The 19138-nt window shown below is 41.0% G+C and overlaps 1 protein-coding gene across 1 annotated transcript in view; it reads right to left on the reverse strand.

Moving 5' to 3' along the window:
- Positions 1-10398: 10398 nt before the first annotated feature.
- Positions 10399-19138, reverse strand: part of SLC1A7 (solute carrier family 1 member 7) — a 54793-nt gene continuing 46053 nt past the window's right edge. Inside the window, exons 9-11 of the mRNA XM_010124606.2 lie at positions 17237-17371; positions 13242-13341; positions 10399-11124 (exon numbers count right to left, since the gene is read on the reverse strand). Coding sequence (XP_010122908.2) covers positions 10888-11124; positions 13242-13341; positions 17237-17371 — 472 coding nt within the window. The 3' untranslated portion in view covers positions 10399-10887. The remainder of the gene's footprint in view (positions 11125-13241; positions 13342-17236; positions 17372-19138) is intronic.

Raw genomic sequence — 19138 nt, forward strand, 5'->3', positions numbered from 1 at the left:
ATGGAGAAGTCTTCTATTATCTTTAAACTTCAGTCCCTTACACTGTGATTCTGTGAGAAGTTGGGTGCCCCAGACTCCCTTTGAATCCCCTGAGAGTCTGATGTGGTGTATGCAGGGATGAAGGTACATTTTAGTACCTTGTAGAATCAGGCCCAAAAATTCAGGATGGTACGTACACTGTTAAACTTCTTAGATCAAGTGTCAGCCTTTGCCAAAGGAGATCGACCTACAGTCAAAGGGAAGTGTCCTGTAGACCAGGAGAGTTAGGAAACCCTTTTCCAAGTTTATTTCAAAATAATTGCACACTGAGCCTATTCTTCAAACAGGACAATGTTTCCTAGCATAAAAAAATAAGACATTCCTTTCCCCGAGTAAAAGCATCAGACTCCCCCCAGGTGGAATGTCTTTTGATTGTCATGTAAGGGATTGATGAGGCAGAATCACAGGCTTGATTCCTCGCTTATCTGGTCGCATCAGCACCTATGACATTGGACATAAAACTGCCAGACCAAAATGGTAGTTTGTTTCTTTCTTTCAAAGGAATAAGAAGCTCAATGAGAAATGATGAGGAAGAGTCAGAAGTTCATGGGACTAAGCCCACATATTTTTCTTGGCTGCGGGTGGCACCTGTAATCCCAAGGTCCAACGTAGACCTTGGGTAGAGCGGAACCTGGAAACAGGGCCTCTCTTACGCCTTTTAGTGAAAATGAGGAGAGTTGGGAAGTTGGCCTCTTCTTAGGCCACAAAGTTGGGCCAGAAAAAGACCACAGACAGGTGCATGGATAGTGAAAACTTGAAGTTTAAAACATTCCGTTGGCAAATTTACTGCTAAGTATGCATTTGCACGTGCTTGGTGTTCACGTGTGGCTGTATGCAAACTGAGGTCCAAGTTTATTTGCTGTTTTTCTTTTAAAGGACATATTTCCTCGTTACAGAGAACACTGCACAAAACAGGGGAGAAATGGGATTATTCTGAAATTTGATACGATTTTTCACAGCAACAGGAGTACAAATGCAGTACATGAGCTATAAAGAACTCAATGGGTGCCAAAAATAGCCGTTGGATAATGAGCTTTTCTTTCAGATGGTGGGCACATAGCCCGGCTGTGCTGCAATGGGCCATCTGCAGCCATTTTCCCCCCATCCCCATTGCCCCCATGGCCGTCCCCTCCTGAGGACTGGGGCACCCAGCGCCTGCTCCTGGCTCTGCACACAATCCTCTCACTGCTGCCCCACAGTGCTCCTCTCTGGGTAACTCCAGGGCCTTGTTATTTGTGGATTTATGTGAAAAAAAAAGGCCAAGAATAATTGTATCTTCCCCAGAGGTTTTATCTCCCCACAAGGGGGCTGTGGCCCCTTTTCCCGCCCTGGCTGCTGGGAGGGGCTGCGGGGCCCATGCTGAGGTGCCAGGGCTCAGGCTGGATCTGAGGAGCCCGTTTCCCTCTGCCCCCCGCCTTCAGAAAAGTGGAAGGCTCCTGCCCCAAGAATGCCACACAAAGGAGCTGGCGGCGTCATGCCTGCTGTGAGGAGAGTAGAGGCCCCGGCTGTGGCTGCTCCTCTGTGGGGAGGGAGGTGCTGGGTGGCAGAGGCCTCTCCTGCTTCAAGATGGCGCCCTGTGAGCCTCTGCGAGGGACAGCAGGACCTTGCAGGTGACTGGATGTCCCCAGCCTCGGCTGGCAGGAGGGGTGAGTAGTGGGGGACGCCAGCAGCCATGCTGCCAGGGAGGGAGGCAGGGTGAGGGGCTGGGGGGGTGAAGGGCCTTTGTGGTGTGGTGAGGGGGCTCCTGCTCTGCCTCGAGGGCCTCGCCACACTGTTCTGTGGTGTCTGGGGTTCAAGCGTTATGCTCAATGAAAAAGAGGTGCTTTACACAGTAAATTAATATTCTTCTAAGGAAAAAGGGGTTAAAAAAAAAAAAAAACAAAAAACCCTCTCCAAAGGAAAACTTTTGACTAGATTTGAATGGGGATGTGGTGGGGCAGAAGGAAGGCTGCAAAGTGCTCCCCAGGGGAGCAGCAGCAGCGCATAAGGAACCACCAACTGCAGGCCTCTGGCAGCGGCACAGCAGCTCTGCCGGGCTGCTTCCCCCGAGAGTTGCCAGCCACCCTCCTTGCAGCCGGCTCTGGGTCAGGCAGCCATGCCGGGGTGAACATCTGCCGTATCTTCTGAGCTCTGGGGACTTTGAGATTGTTTTCATTAGATCCTTCCCATAAATACTGCAGGATTGTCCATTAAAAGGGCTGTTGGGGAAAGGCTCCTCCAACTTCTGCAGGTGCGGAAGAGTTGGGCTGGCAGGCCTGCTCCCAAGGCATCTGTGGTGCAAACCCCCTCCTCCTCTTCTGCTGCTTTGCAAGATGGATAGGGAAGACTTTGTCCTGAAAAGACTGAGGATCTGGAGTAGCAGAAGTTAGGTACATGCAGGAGTGAGGCTACGGACCTGTATTAACAAAGTGGATGAGAAACTGCCATTTCTTCTGCTCCTCAGTGGTCCACACAGAGCAGGAAAGCAGGAGAGGTCTGATGAAAACTTCACAATTGTTCTCCTTTGACAGTGGTTCCTCAAGGTCAATAAGAGTTTAGTTTATGATGCTGTTTGTCACCATGTTGACTGAGCCCACTAACATTTTTACGAATTTTGCTTACAAAAATTAATATGAATAAAGACATATGTTAGAAATAATATTTTTATTGGGAGCAGTCTCTTGGAAAGCTTCTTTGATCTAGTCCAACATCCTATTAATTGATTTAATTCTATGCTGTTAATATTGGCGAGGCTTTCTCCCTGGGTTTGGGAATAATTGTCCTAAAAACTTAAAAATATATAGAGTTTTATATAATACGAATTTAGCCTTTTTTTTTCCGAAGATATTTTGTTCTCTAATGGGACTAATTTATAGAGATCATTGTAATTACTTTATTATGTTGCTAATATAAGAACAGTGAGTAAACTCCCTAAAGGACTCAGTTTCCTTTAGTGAGGAAAATATTGGTGTGCTGTGCAGCTCTGATTCATACTGCTATTGTAAAGTCAGCCAGCTGTGAGATATATGTGGAGGCAGTGATGATAAATGTGTTCTAATAATCCAGCATACGAAGTGTTTCCATAAAAATTCTTCTGTAGTATCCAAGGACATTAAGCAGTTCATCAATAAAGTCCTTCTTAAATGATTTTAAATCAGGAAAAAGCTGGTTTAATGCACAGTTGTACAGGCTATGTCAAGTTTTCCCCATGGTAGTTCCAGAATCTGTTTTTAACATATGATTATGATACTGTCAAGAATGTTGCTTCCGATAAAAATTCAGTTGATTTGCAGTATTCTCAGCTCCAGTTGCAGACAAGAAATGAATGAGTCTCATGCTTTTATAACTTAGGATATAATTGCATATCTGTTGACAATCATCAAAGAAATTAGCTTGAAAAAAATCTTTACTTAGGATATATCTTTTACAGGTTATTAAAATTAACTTTGATTACTTATCTAGCACTCTAGATCTCTCCCCTTCTTTGTGGTGGACCTATGTTTCAGGTCAGTTTAATTAAAATGCAGCAGTGGGACAAAACCCAAAGCACTTTACTGGTGTGCTGAAGAAAATAGAGTTGCTGCACCATGAGGCACCCTCATCATCCACAGCTTAAAAGATTTGGCACTGCAAGACTGACTTTGGTTGTTCCTACTCTCTCTGTAAAGTAGGTAGGAGGAACCAAAGTGAATCTACCAATGCTAAATCAAGCAGGAACAGCCAAAGTGAGTCTTCCAGGTTGTTCCCACCTACTTTAAAGAGAGAGGACAAACAAAACGTCTGGACTGCAGATAATCTCTATTACCTTTTGTGAAATTTACTCTGGAGAGCTGCAGATTACTTGTGCAAAAAGTATAGTATGGAGCTGTACATTAGTCCAATGCACAGCATCAGTGAGAAAACAACAACTGAGAATGAGCAGTCTCCGGAAATTCTCTTCATCGGAGAGCTTTGAGACTTTCTTGCCAAACTTTATGCTAGAGCTAGGCGCAACCGCAGTGCTGGAGTGATACTCTCCTATCCGTCCTGATTCCTCCCTCCCCAGGTATTTGGTTAGGAAGGAAATGTCAGAGAAATGCCTTCTTCTATTAAAAACCCCAGAAGATTGGATTATTTATTCTAAAACAAAGATCATACATTTACTGATTAATCTATCAACAAAATATAGATGACCCAAATCTCTGTACTGTTGAGTTTGTTTTGAAGACAACTCATGAAATATAAAAGAACTATTTAAAGTATTTAAATGGAAAAGAAGATGGAAGATTAGGGTTGAAAATACTCAGTTTGACTTAGCTCTGTATAATTTCCACATGTTTTTAATAGCCTAGTGGTAAAACCCAATAAAACCACTAGAAGCAATGAAATCATAATGAAACATCTCAAGGTCAATCTTGTTTTTCTTTTGGTTTTGCCATCTAGCCCATACAGTATGTGTAGCAGATGTAATGTGAGATATCTGTGAACATAAAACACTTCTTGTTTTGCTTCCCCTGCTTTTTCCATCTTATTAAAATACCCTTATTTGAGGGGGGAAAAGAAAAGCTAGAGATATTATATCCTTATTAGGAAAGTTCAAAAGCAACAATTAACTACAGTAAGTTTCATGTGGTGGGTCAAATCCTGGCTTTCAGCTAGTGTTGTTTGCAGACACATACAAGCGTACATTTAACTCCTAAATGAAATGCAGATACCTCTTTCTGATGAAAGATGACTTATTTTAAAGAAACAGATGCAGAACTCTACCTTACAGAAGAAAAACTCCTGTGACACAATCTGAAAAGCAGAACTGTGACCTACCCTCAGGTCTGCAATTCTCAGTGGCATGGGAAGTCTAGGGTTTTGTGCTGGACTGAATGCTCTATAGTAGTTTGGAAGGAAGGACAGCATGTCCTACCACCAGAAGTCTTTGTGGGAGTATACATAAGTCTTCATCGTATCACGAATAGGAAAGGGAAAAGAGTTGCTCCATTAACTGCAAATTCTGTTCCAATAGTTTTCACTGAGTGGGAGGTAGCCAAGAACTAGCTGTGAAGGTGTGACCAGTGAGTCACAGATGCTTGTGGATACCTGCAGACCTGTCTGCTTTGTCTTTAGTGGCTGTCTGCAGGCAGAAGCTTTGTGAGGAGAGGAGTGGCTTGCTCCATCCCTACATCTCCAGCTGTTGGTACCCTCTCACCCTGGAGCCAGCAAGGAAAGGAGGTTTGATTCTATTCCAGGAGAAGAAGTGACTAAACACTCTGCCTTTTCACTTAGCAGTACTCACCATCTTGTTTTCCTGAAACCTTCTTTATGCCTTCCCCAAAATACCACTCGCTCCGTTGCAGACTGCTATGAGTTTACTTTGACAGCCTGTAAGATATCTGAAATATCCTGTGACACAAATCTGCCAAAACGCTCAGCTGTGCCAAATCCATTCCCATATATCATCTTCTAGGCTATGGAGATGCAACTGTTGCTACTTTATAAATGATGGAATCTGAGGTTTTGTGACTAAAAACAGGAGCCTGGCAATTCCTGTGATTATTGTGGGTAGTGATCCTGTGCTTCCAGACAGACAGAAGTGGCTAATCCAAGGTAATAAATGAGTCCCCTTTAATGTGTTATGTAACTGTCTCAGTCTTCAGCTGATTTATCCTTACCATGGAACACCCTGCTGAACTAGAAAACTACTTTTTCTCTGTTTATAGATGGAAAGCAAACCCTGCATTCTTGTGGTCACTTGACCATGAGATCACATGAGAAGTCTGAGACAGTGAATAATGAATTGAACTTCAGCAGTGACGACCCTGCCTGTTCTATTGATTTCATCCATTTGGGGTTTTGTGGGACAAACTCTCTTGTAAATTCCAGAAGTATCAATCAGTATGCTCCAAAGCAGTTAGTGAGGAGTGTAATTTTGAGCATGTATTGCCTCCCTAGTTGTATGTGAAATTATAGGCTAAGGTGAGAAATTTAAATCATGTGTTTCATGTGCTCTTCAGCCTATTTATCTATTCTGGGGCCTCTTTTTTTCAAATGCAGTAGTGCTCCCCCACTGCCGGATAGGCAGCAGTAGCACCCCTGTGGAAAAAGCTACATTGCTTTCTCTCCTCATTGTATTTAGTCCTCAGATGGAGGGCTGTGATCTCAGCCAGCTTCGTGCCTGGAGGGGAAAACCAGCAATTCCTCATTGCCACTGTGACTGTAATGAAAGATAGCTGCCTTGATGTAAAAATGCACCTGGTTGTTCAGTAGAAACAGACACAGGAGTACTTAGCACTGGGCAAGATCAAAGGCAGCCTGAGTTTTTCAGATTCAATTCATTTTCCAGATTGCTCATTCTGCTTGCACGCATCAACCACCTTCTGCTAGTAGTTACCTCATTTTTATGGAAAGCACAGAAAAGGACTGAGGTCATTTCCAAGACTATCCATCTGGCTTGAAGATGAAGCTTTCCATCTGCTTTGAAAGTATTACAAATGAGTTTGCTGTTGTTAAAAAGGGACTAAAATTCATGTTTGTTGTAGAATTGAAAGAGAAAGCTCATCAAATGATGATATTACAGAGTTACTGTATTTTCTGAGTGCTTTAGAATTGCTATTAGAGCGTGGAGGGAGTCTACAATTTAATGTTTCAGCTAATTATTTAGATCATCTTCTTTGTATGTTGGGATACATATTCAGGTGGCACAAATAAATTTAGTTGCAATTAAGTCATTTAAGTGGCATCAATTAAGATTAGCTGAGAATATGAGTAACTCTAGCTGTTCCATAAACTTCTGTGTTTGGGTTGGCAGCCAAAAGCTCTTGCGAGTTAGTGCGATGCATAAGTGCCCTGGTTATGTCTCTTTCTCCCAGTTCTAATTCTTGCACAAGGATTTATTACAGCAATTCAGCACTTCAAAACTTCCTTGCCATTGGCAAAATGGTCAAGAACTTGTTTTAAGATGTCTTTAATGATGTTTTATGCCACAATCTGCAGTAGTGTCTTTCCTCTCAGTAGTATCTCTAGAGCAATGCAGTTGCAAAATAACCAGCATAAAATGACTATCTCTGATAAGTATGTGTTAATTTGGGTTAGTTCCCAAATTATTTCTTCCATAGCTGTATACAATGCATCACCCTTCTCCCTCCTCAACACTCTCCCTTAGTGTGTCTTGAGTATACTTTTAGTTGGCTGAATTCCCTTTCTTTTTAGCAGGGGAAGGCAACTTCAAAATATGGTTGAATGTTGCCAGTTAAGAAGTATGTTCTTTCCACATACACTTGAAAGTATTTAGTACAAACTGTTGTAATTAGTGATAGATTGGTTGATTGACTGATTTTTTTAATATAAAAGTTTTGAGACTATAAAGGTCATGTTTGTTTTTATGCTCTGAAAGTAGAAGAAACATATTTACCAACACAAAGCTTGCACTCCAACTTGATAATCAATAGCTTCATTATTTTTGTTGGAAGGAAGTGTGATTATAGCTGGAAAAATGTGAACAGATCCATACATGCAAATATTATCTGGAACCTACTGCTAGCCTAATTGCACCGTGTGTCAAGCTGCTTGACAACAAACACCATGAGATAAAGAAAATAGCTAACACGGAGGAAAGCTTACCATTAAAATTATTTTAAATTCAGTGTTTACCTCTCCACAGCTAACAGTGGTGTCTTGTGTTCTTAGTACAGGATGACTGAAGTAGCAGTCAGTAGCTCCAGTCAAGGTCACACTATACTAAGCAACGTATATTTACCAGAACAAAGAAGTAAAGTGCCGTAGCCTCTAATTAGCAGTATTTGATATCACAAATGATAAAGGTCAGGTGAGCAACTGGACCGCTGCCTTCCTCCCAGCTGGTTCACATTGCAGCTGCCACTGTGTTGCAGGGCCCTAGACAACATCAACAGAAAATAAACTTGCCCCGGAAAGAGTTTGTAAAAGCAAAACATAAGACACCAAACAGTAGCTCTAAACTACAGGAGACAGTGACTCACAAAGATAACGGTAAGTTATTTTTAGGATGAATGGCAGGCCCATATTGGTATAAAACCCAAGTTTTAAAGATCCAAACGATATCATCTGAAAAAAAAAAAAAAGGCATTTCAAATTTGCAAAGCAAAACTGGGCAGTCTGTAAATAGGGTTTGAATGCAGAAGGCTAATTTTAAACCAGCCTGTTGATTCCATAAAAATACGCCTTCACACATGAGACTTCCAGGCTCCCTACTTGCCAAACAGAGTGTAAAGTGCAAAACTGTGGTTTTCTTTATTGTGTAGGACTTATGTAGCACAACTGGCTGCTTCTTCTGGTCTTTGATGCTTTATCTCATTGGAAGATCTCCTTGTAGCAGCCGCAGCTTCTTAGCACTGGAGTTGGCTTGGACCTCATGACACATGGCTGAGCTGAAGAGTGTCAGATTAAGTAAGCTGTCTCAGGCGAGCAAGCAAAAGGATTTGCACTTTGTAGTTAGCCAAAGATTGTAGGTGGCTGGAGAAGAAGGTGGTGGTAAGGCTAGCAGCATTTTCTGCTTGGCAGACCATGGCACCTTGGCATGGTGTGTGGGCAAACTACTCCAAAAACTCTTAGTTTGGAACTACTCATTCCAAATCCTGAATCTGCTTGGCCTCTCTCTTCATAATTTCTGTCCGTACAAAGTGATTGTAAAGTGAGAGATGAGTGGCAGGATTTTGCTATCACTTTGCATAGCTGTAATTGTGTAAAGCTGAAATTATGTTATGTTCTCTTTGCTGGCAAAGTCAGCATGCAGAGACCCTGCCCTCTCCATATGTGCTCAGGGTTTTTCATCCCTTGCTGCTTGTTCTTGTCCCTTTGTCACCCCTTCACTTGTGTTGACACAACTGTCTGTTAGGACTATGCTAAAAACATACGTGAACTGGTTTGAATTAAAAATCCTTCTCATCAGATTCTTCGTCTGGCCTCATAAGTAATTTGGTCTGCACAGCTGGAAGAGGAGGGGAGGCAGTGCAGGGAGGAATGGACAGCTGAGGAAGGATGAAGGGGACCTCCTGGAACTACCAGTGCCGCTGAGATGAAATATCAGATGCTGTGTTTGTCACGTAGTGCTTCTGCCCATTCAGAGAGACACACACCAGCCTCAGCTCTCCCAAATCACTCATATTAATGACACTCTGGGGAGCAGGTCCATTATAGGACTTGCTCAGGAGCAAATTGTTCTGAATAATTTCAGTTCTTCCCTATTCTTTGTGTTCTGTGTTTGTTGTTTTCACTCTAGGATCAAATCAGGAAAACAGTAACCAACTGTACGTATTTTCAAATTAATACATAATTCCTAAGGAATTATAGGCAAATAAGATGTATGTTTATTCTTTCTGGCTTTACCATTTAATGTTTAAACTACCTATATTACAACCCTCTGAGGCAACTAATTAGTGCATGACAGAAGAAATAGTCTGAACAGGAGTCCTCAAAGAAGAGGTGAACATGCACATCCCAGGAAAACCATTAATCATGTGCATGAAGCACTTCTGCTTCTGGTGAGTGTAGAAATTGTCCTTTTTGACTGGGTTATTTTTTCCCTACAGATGAGAGGAGCATATTATTATGCCAGGCGCATGTTATCTGAAACTGATATGTCACAAGTAGCTAAATATAATATGTCAAGTGTATTGGTATGAACTAGTATGTAATCTCTGGATCAAATCCCAACTTTTCAAAAGGTCTCCTCACTTCCACTGTCCATTTTGGCAGAGAAATAAGAGGTCACTAATAGATGAAGTGCACAGACAGCCTGTTTTTAAATGGCAGGTTTATTAAAAATGTTCTCTATCACAAACATTGGAAACATATTCAGCAGATTTTATTGTAAGTGAAAGATTCAGTAGATAGTGGAAAGGGAGTAACTGTCAATGTAGATCAGCCACTGAATTATGAGAAATAACAGGCCAGTTTCCACAGCAAACTCCTCACAAAACCCCAATATTACTCAGCATCATCAGGTTCCAGTTTGTGTTCAGTCTGCCCTTAGGATGAAGCGTATGGTTCAAGAGCTGAAGCTTTGGGTTTATACATATTTACAGTAGAACAGCCTACAGATTACAGGAGAGGACACATTAGCACCAGTGCTTATGGATTAGGGATCACATCGCCTCTGCCACTGCATGTGCATGGTATGGACTCTACTGAAGAGTTAGGTTAAAAAAAGGTTAATAAATCTGGCACTTGGAAGGCAAACTGTGCTCTGCAGTGACCTAGGAATTCTTCATGTTATGTATCACACCTGAATGCCTTTCTCTGAAGGCTGCCCATCACAATTACCTTCATGTGATTTCCTGCAAAATTGCATGCTTTGCTTCACTCCTCCTTGGAGTGTTACTTGGTAATAAATGTAACCCCTTGAGATCAGGAAATCCGTGTAACTTTCTTACTGCTGTTCTAAAACTAAGCACAAACTCTGTATTTAGCAAATATGAGACAAAATTAGTATATTTAGCAGTTTTCGTGAAACATTTTCACATAGCAAAAAAAATCTACATAAATACAGTGTTCATAATTACAGAGATTCACAAAAAAAAAAGGCTTTGGTTAGAAAATTGGAAAGGGTCAAATAAAAAACACCTTAAAAAAAGAAGCCCAAGGAGTGTCAAATACTACATTGGAGTCAGATTAGTGCAGAATAAAACAGTAGTTGTCCATTAGTTAATTTTTCAGTATTAAAATCTTCCACCTAAAGAAGCCCATGTCTCTTGCAAGCTGTGTGCCTTTCCTGACGTTCACAGCTGGTCTCCTAGCTCCAGTACAAGCAGAGTGGCGATAAGTCCACATTATCCTGTTCAAGGCAAAGAGTCCCTCTTCCAGCTGTGAGGTAGAGAGTGGGTATCAGGTCACTGGGGTATGAGATACCACTGAGAGTAGCAGTTACACATTTGTTTCTAGTTCATTTATTTCAATAGTGCAGTGGTCTTTACTGTTGGATTTCTTAGTGTGATTCTCCACTGGGCTTTCTTCTTGCTCCACTTGTACGGGTATGTGGTGCTGAAACCCTTTCACTGTTTCTGGTCCACGAGATTCATTCATGGTCTTCACACAGCCATTTCTCTGGTAAGCCACAATCTGGTGGACGTTAATAGGCTTAGTTTCACAGATCAATGGCACCTATGTGAAAAGCATTAAGATTTGGAATACTGCCACTGTTTGCTGTCTTCAACAGGAAAAGAATTCTTACTTTGAAAGCCTGTGGTCTGCTTTACATTCACCAGGATTATTTAGGGCCTCTATAGACTTCCAGGACCTGCTTCTCATGTACACTAAAGCATCTTTGCACCATCTGGATACAGTGAAGGTGTCTCTACATAGGTAAAAATGCAAATTCTGTCACAACTCTAATTGAACTTATACCGACAGTAATAATTGCTTGCATCAGTAAAGTAGGGTAAATAAAGACTAGAACTTCAGGGCTAAATTTGAAAGGTACGGACTCTCCATAACAAGTATGCTGAGCTTTGGGCAGTGCTTGCTCTTGAGTGCCATTACATAGACCAGTAAGTATCTGTTGTTGTCTTCTGCCTTTCTTCTAACCCAATAAACTAACACCTGTCTTTTCAGTTTGCACTATTTTAAAAAAAGAGGATTTTATTGACTGATTCTCAAGTTAAATATTGAAGTGTCCTTTAAATAAAACTAGAATTTCTGATGGGGAAAATAAGATGTAAATGCTGGCAGAGAAAAGAGGTGGGCTTGCAGCTGAGAAAATTTGGCCTTTGGGTATACATTACTAACTCCACAAATCATGCAGCCAAAACGTATGGCAGACTAATGGTATATTTTAATACAATTATAGAGCATGATGCAAAGAAAAATCTCATCACAGATGACTAAATAATCCCTTAGGGGGGATTTTATATTCTTGAAACATTTCGTCTTGAGTTCTAACTGAGTTCTAAATACAGCAATGAAATCTTAGGAGGCCTGTGTTATGCAGGACCTCAGACTACACTTCTGGCTTTGTAGCGTATGATACCTTACTGTTAGGTTGTATGTTTAGGTTTTTTTTTTTGTAGTTAGCTATAGGTGTAGCCCGTATATTCAGGCCTGCTGCTGTCAGCAGTAATTACTGCAGGTGCTAAGTACCTCAGAGGATAAGGCTTGTCTTTCTATATAAAACTTGAAAGAAAGGAATTTTAAATGCGTGCTGCAGGAAGGGATGAGAGTGGGATTTACCAGAAGGACTATCTGTAAAATGGGTGAAATAATAATAGAAATAAAACTTTGCTATTAATACTGTTGTTCTTTGTAGAATACTACAAATGATGCACAGAAATTAAACATGCCTTGTGAAAATCAGTCCCAGTGAAGAAACTTTTCTGCATAATCTATTCTGCCTTTATGAAAGAAAGGTAGTGAGAGTCTGTCATGGGCTGAAAATATTGAGGATTAGCACCTCCAAGCTTGATGGGTTCATAGAATTAGGAATACCCTTTATCAAGGATTTGAAGGGGAAGCATGAGAATGAGTTCCTAGTATGAGGAAAGACTGAATGATGCATGCCAAGGAGGAAGGAAAAGAAGGATGGGGTGGAGGGAGGCAGGGGCAGAATACAGAGGTATACGTGGTGTATGGAATAAGACACAGAGAAGGAAAAAGAAAAATGTAAGGAGGAACTTGTATTAAATGTAGAAGGTGTGAAGATGTCTGATAATGAACTCTAGAATGGAGCAATGTTCTAGTGCTAGTCCAGAAAGGAAATTACTGCAATGGTGGCACCAGATTATGCTAACACAGAGGCTTGAAACACCCATGGTAGTTGCTTTTGCTGTGAACTTATTGTTTATGCATATACACACTCATAGATACCTTTACCTCCTCCTGCACACAAATACTCAAGGACATTTGTCACCCTGGTTTGTGGCTGGTCACGTTTTCAGAAGAAGGACAGTTACTGTCCAGTCAGGAATTGGGCACTGAGTTTGGGACTTGCAGCAGTTCCAGCATCTCTCACATTTGCAGGACAATGCAGCTGCTTCTCCTGCTCCCAGGCCCAGTGTGCCAGACACAGCTGGCTGGCAAGCTTTGAATTTGAGTGGCCTTTTGCATGACCTCATGGAAAAGGACCCCTCCACCCCATCTGGCTAAGCAGCACATTGTCCAATTCTGTCCACTGTCTGAAACACCTTTTATAAACTAGATGAAACAAATGTGAGAAGCTGAGAGCTTGCAGGTTCTGTGCCATAATACGGCACATTTTGGCACACCCTGGCTCATGGCATTGTTACCTCATCACCGTCCTTGATGAACTCCTTTCGGCAGATGTGAGCCATGATCCCAGCAGCCAGCGCGTCTCCCAGGACGTTGATCATTGTTCTAAACCTGTCTCTGGCAAATGAAATAGTAATGGTGAATTGTTGGCTCTTTGGGTACATGCCTATGTCTTCATCACTACAGTAATTACAGCTGAAAGCCAGTTTTGCTGTTTTTGTGAGCTAACAAGCTTAGAAATGGTAGTAAGGAGTTTGGCACAGGGCAGCTGTTAGTTACTGAGCTGCTCAGTTGGGTTTTCCAGCCTTTTCTGAGCTCAGTGCCCTGTGCTGCCACATACTTTTAATTTGTAGCTGAGCTAACTGCAGCAGCTATGCCTCGCTATACACACAAGATGATTCAGCACTAGAAAGGTTTAACACGGCAGATCAAGCTTTTATGTTAAGGTCCACTATTATGGCCTGACTTGGAGGCTGGTTCTGCAAATGTTTTGATTCAATAAAAGTAGAGGGCAGCCAGTGTAACTGGTACCTTGTATTAGTCCCAATCTCAGCAACCAGAGTACTAGTTAAGAAGATTACTGTATTGGTAGAATGTGAGGAATACAATCAAAATTATTCAGAAGATTGCTAAATAAATACACTCACAAACTAAGCAGGCACTGACCATATTTAAATCATGTTCATTTCTGAAAAAGCTATGGATGCTATGGCTGCCAGTGGCTCTTAAAAATTCTTCATTATCAGTTATCATCTTGTATGCTTGACGGTACTCTGTATATATATAGTTTCACTATTTTTCACGTATTCATTTATGGGATCATTTCTTCCCTGTTTACAACTTCTACCCACTGTCTAAAAAATGAATCTATTAAAATACTGACTGTAAATACACAAAGTAAGTGGTTGTCATAGACAAGTGTTACACTTGAAACAGCTTGGAATCTATTAGATAAAACTGACAAAATTTCAAATAGAAGATACAGCTTTTAAGTCTGAAATATATCACGTCTTTTCCAAGAAAAACATACACATCTGAAAACTGTGTCACATTGGTAACTTAATTTATAAATGTGGGTTATAAAATGGAGGTTCAGAAATCTCCAGATGTTTGGCATATTAAAGTCAGTGGCGGTCCAATATCAACACTGCCTAGATTTCTGATCCTGTATCTTAATATAGAAAAGAACTGAAACTGTGTGCTGATTTTTTTTCAGATATTTTAGGCATGTACTCTGTGCATGCAAGTGTTTATGCAGTTGCTTGCCTAAATAACACGAAGTTTCTGCATGAAAGGTTATTTGCGTCTGCAGTTCCCCAAATTGTAAATGCTATTGCAAGTAACTTCAGCACTAATGTTACACAGCCTACACTTCGATGTGGCTGTTGACTCCAGGACCTAGTCCTACACTTGTTTGCTGAACCCATTTTTCTAATTCCTGCTGTTCTGATTTTACGTCTTTCCTTAAGGAATATGTTAAACAGGGGAAAATACTGTTACAGGACATATTGATAGATGTTCCTGTTACACGTAGACCTTTTTTTTTTTCCTTGGTTGATGATCAAATTTTGATTCTTGGAAAGATATTCCGAGTTGTTAATTTTGAATTGTGCAAAGAGACAGCTGTGGTAGAGAATAAGCTATATGAGCAGAGCTCAAGAGTTTGCACTCCCTTTTGGGCTCTGATTAGCATCTCTTCTCTCAGCGCAAACACGTGAGTCAGGTGTCGCAGTGGTATTTTAGTTTTAGTTTATATTAATAATGACGCAAAATTAAAGATGCCAAATTTTTACCTTGTGTTTATAAATTAGCTGAGAAATGTTTTTATTTTCTTCTGTATGTCTCTAGGCACTAGCTAAAGTTCACATACATTTTATGGCTACCTAAATGAGTTGTAATACCTGCAGAGCATTGTAATGGGTATTTCAGTCTCGTGAGATCATCTAACCAGCCTTCTTTAAGCATTCTTCATACTCCAGTACTTCCAAAACTAATATTGAAAATATTCATCATGTCAACCATGTTGACACTTTGCATCTGCAGGCTCTAGAAACCACCAAGTGCCGAAATATAGAAATATACTTTTTGTATGAAAGGTCATCTGCAAAAGACAGAAAATTGGGTCTGTTCCTTGCTTACTTTTTAATACCATCTGGAACCATAGCCTGAAAAAAAGGGTTTTTTTGTCTGTTGTTTTGAAAAATTTTGTAAGACAAAAAGAAGCATAATTCCCATATACCCTGGAAGACTTAGTGGAAAAACAACGAAATGTTGATGTTGCAAGAGCTCGGTGAAAACTTAGCAATATAGAGGGAAAAGGCTTTTGTAATACAGCTTAAAATACGTTTATTTTGTTGTGCTTCATTAACTACTGAGTGTCCATGACTAGCATTAGAAAGGCTGCTTTATTAAACTCTGAACTGCCACTCCCAAGTTTAGGTGCCCACAGCAGATATTATTTATCCTTCACAGAAGAATATTACTGATATACCTAAAATAAAATATGTCTTAAAATATGCATACAACACAACACTCATTACTCCTATTAATAGTAATAATATTCTGTTACACTGAACAGGAAAGTAAATAATTTTTTCTCACAATTATTTGTACAAAATATCAGCAGCTTAAAGGTGAATAAAATAGGATATGTAACAGAATGGACTTGTAACACATTTTTACCCAGAATCTTGATGTAATGAAACTCCATTGTATTAATGGAGATATATTTTATATAAATTAAATAAAAAATAATTTGGACTGTTTCCTTGCAGATGCTTACACTAGTTATGCAGTTAATGGAAATGCTAATGAGCTAGGAACCAGGATTTTACAGTTCATCTTCTTATACTATTTAAAATTGTTTGATTGATTTATGGACATTTACATAAAAGTTAAGAGTTCAAATAAACCACTCCTTATGAATTTTTGAAGTGGCTCTTATGGGTGACATGAATCTCTTGTATTCTGCATGTGTTAAGTTTTAGCCACTGCCTCTACTGTTAAATCCTCAGTGATGAGGGATGCAGCAAAGTAACCTCTCTGCAGAGCGGCTGTGCTTGCAAAACATGGCTCCACACAGGGGCTACAAATTGCTGCTGCCTGTGTAGCACTGAAATCAGAACGAGCAGAATTGCATCAGGATCCGTGATAAGAAGCAGATATTATTACTCCTAATGCGGTGCATTGCAAGTATTACATTCATGGTGCTAATTACAGGAGGAGTAGCGACATCCAGAGCACGAGCCATTCCTGTCCTGCCATGGCTGTTCAGGCAGAGTGCTGTCTGTGGTGCAGGAGGACTTGCCTGCTCTAGCATGGGCTCATGCCTCTCTGCAGAGTGCTTCACTACACTGAGATGATCTCCTTGAACTGCCAGAGGGCTGATAAGCAGAGTGCAGGCAAACCACGTCTCCTAGGAATGTCGGCCCCTTGTCCTTGTCCAAGGCAAGGTGCCAGAGTTGTACCTGGTGGACATTTGTCCGGCCTGACCTTAAAACTTCTCATGAAGGTCATCCTCCAACCCAGCTAGGTGCAGCCACTTCCACTGCTTGACTATCCTTCCAAATAAAAGCCATTCTTAAGTTTTTCTTTGATCTGACTTAAGGTAATTACTTCGGTCTGCTTCTCCATCCTCCCTCCTTGTGAATGTGAAGACCGACTGATCACTGTCCTCTTCAGGACAATCTTATCCATATCAGAAACTGCTGTGGTGACCTCCTTTAGCCAGCTCTGGGTTTAGACTAAGTAAATTTCACTTCTTCAGCCTGTCCACATAGGTCATATTGTCCGAGTCTCATCTAGACATCCACCTCATCTCATTTGTCTATGTCTTTTGTCAGTATAATGCCCACTTCAGCAGAGTATTTAATCTGAGGCCACATTAGCACCATTTCAAGCAAAATAATTACTTCCCATGCCTTTTATATTTGTGTTATTATACCCCTGGAGACCATTTGCCTTTTTAGCAATGTTGTCACACTGGAAACCTCAGAAGCTTAATATTACTTACAGCGCCCAGTCGACAGCAATAATCAACGTGATGTCATCTGTTGGGAGCCCAACTGAGGTCAGAACAATGACCATTGTCACCAGGCCAGCTTGCGGAATACCTGCAGCACCTATGCTTGCTGCTGTTGCTGTGATACTTTAAGAAAGAAAGAAATAAGTGTTACCAGCCATGGGTTGCTCTGCAAGAAACCACACCATGTTTCTACAGGAGCTTTCCTAAACCATAATCCTCCTTACACCAGCCACTGCACAGAAGTGCCAGTGTTTTGTGGACAGAAGCCAGGTCAGAGAGCAAGAACAGGCCAAACTGTCTGCCCAGTGCTAAATTCTCACCCTCTACTTTTGCAGCCTTGGCACTGGTGGGCAGTTCTGTTATCTCTCAATATCACAAGTGTAGAGAAGGGGAGACAGCCAGACTGTGGGCCTCTCTGAGTTAGGTCATCTTCTCATTGTTCATGGCACCATGCAGCGCTGTGTGCCACGAATCTGCCACCAGTTCTCATCGCTGCTTCACCCTTGGCAGCAGAGCTCCTAGCAGACATCTCTGAGTCATCACCGGCGGTTCCTGTGCCAGGCAAATCCGCGGCTGGCTGCGGCCAGGGCCTTTAATGTCAAGCCGTCACAAAGAGGCTAGGCCAAGGGTGAAGAGGCTGGGCCAAGGGTGAAGTCCTTGCATAGCACATGGCTTTGCATACTTGGATCTAAATATGAATCAAATGTGAATGTGACTGTACCTCTTCAGCTTCTGGAAAGTATTTTTACTTAACCTTCACAACATTTTTTCAGCCAGGCAAGCAGAAATGAATGGGAGACCAGGGCAAGAGTGGACCTGGCAGGCCTAACATTTTTTTCATAATGCTATTTTTAGGGGAAGGGATTTCTTTCCTTTTTCCAGGAGCAAAAGTAACTGCATTTATTCATTTCCGCCCATCTGGCCACTTCCAAGAGCTAGGCCATTCAGCAGAAAGACAAAAATATAAATGTTGACAATTGTAAAAGGATGACATAAAGCATATCCACTCATTATCCTCTGCATTCATCAATCCAGAATTTCAGAGCTTTTGGTAAGCAGTTAAGTCTCATTAACCTCCTATGATGGAAAATGGGGATACCAGTGTTCACCCAGATGGAAACTGTGACACAGAGATATCCAGTATCTTGCTCACAGCTGTACAGCGTACCAGTAGAGCAGCATCAGTATTTATATCTAGAGCCCCTTCCTGCAATCAAAAAATATATTTGCATGTGGGTGTGATGGGAAGCAAGAAAGATTTTAAACTACAGTTTGAAAAAGTTAGCTTGTCTAGCATCCTAATAGCATTGTAATAGCCAGAGTACAGATAGAAAGGAAGGGACAGAAGCCCAGTACTTGAAGAAGAGATAAATATGATGAACATTAAAAGGTTCTCCAGTTAGTGCTGTAAACTGGCTAGCTGATTAGGACTGCTTCTGCCTCTTAAGGCAGTTCAGGCCACAAAATCTCATAATTTAATTGGGAGCAAAAATAGGAATGTTTAACTAAGATTGTACAGGCAAGCTGCTATTCCATTGATTTTTTACCTTAATGTAAATGTTTCTTCCTATAATATGCTCAATTGATGGGAATAGGATCATTACTCTTTTTCTGCTGTATCTAGGTTTTCACAATCACATTGACATAAACTGTCAACTTGGATTTTACAATTTATGAGCAAAGTAGACTGATTATTTTTTTCTAACAGTTTTCCCTTTTGGCAGAAATATCCTGGCACTCAGAAATATTTGAATTTCAAACCTCCAGATCCTAAAGTATCAAAATCTGGGGCAGGTTTGGCCCACAGAATACAGTTAGAATTTGGCTTCAGATATTCAAGGTGCTGAATCCACTATGATTTCCTATTTACTCCCTTCTTTTGTAAGTTGG

This window comes from Chlamydotis macqueenii, chromosome 8 (assembly GCF_036417535.1).
Source record: "Chlamydotis macqueenii isolate bChlMac1 chromosome 8, bChlMac1.mat, whole genome shotgun sequence".
NCBI lineage: Eukaryota > Metazoa > Chordata > Aves > Otidiformes > Otididae > Chlamydotis > Chlamydotis macqueenii.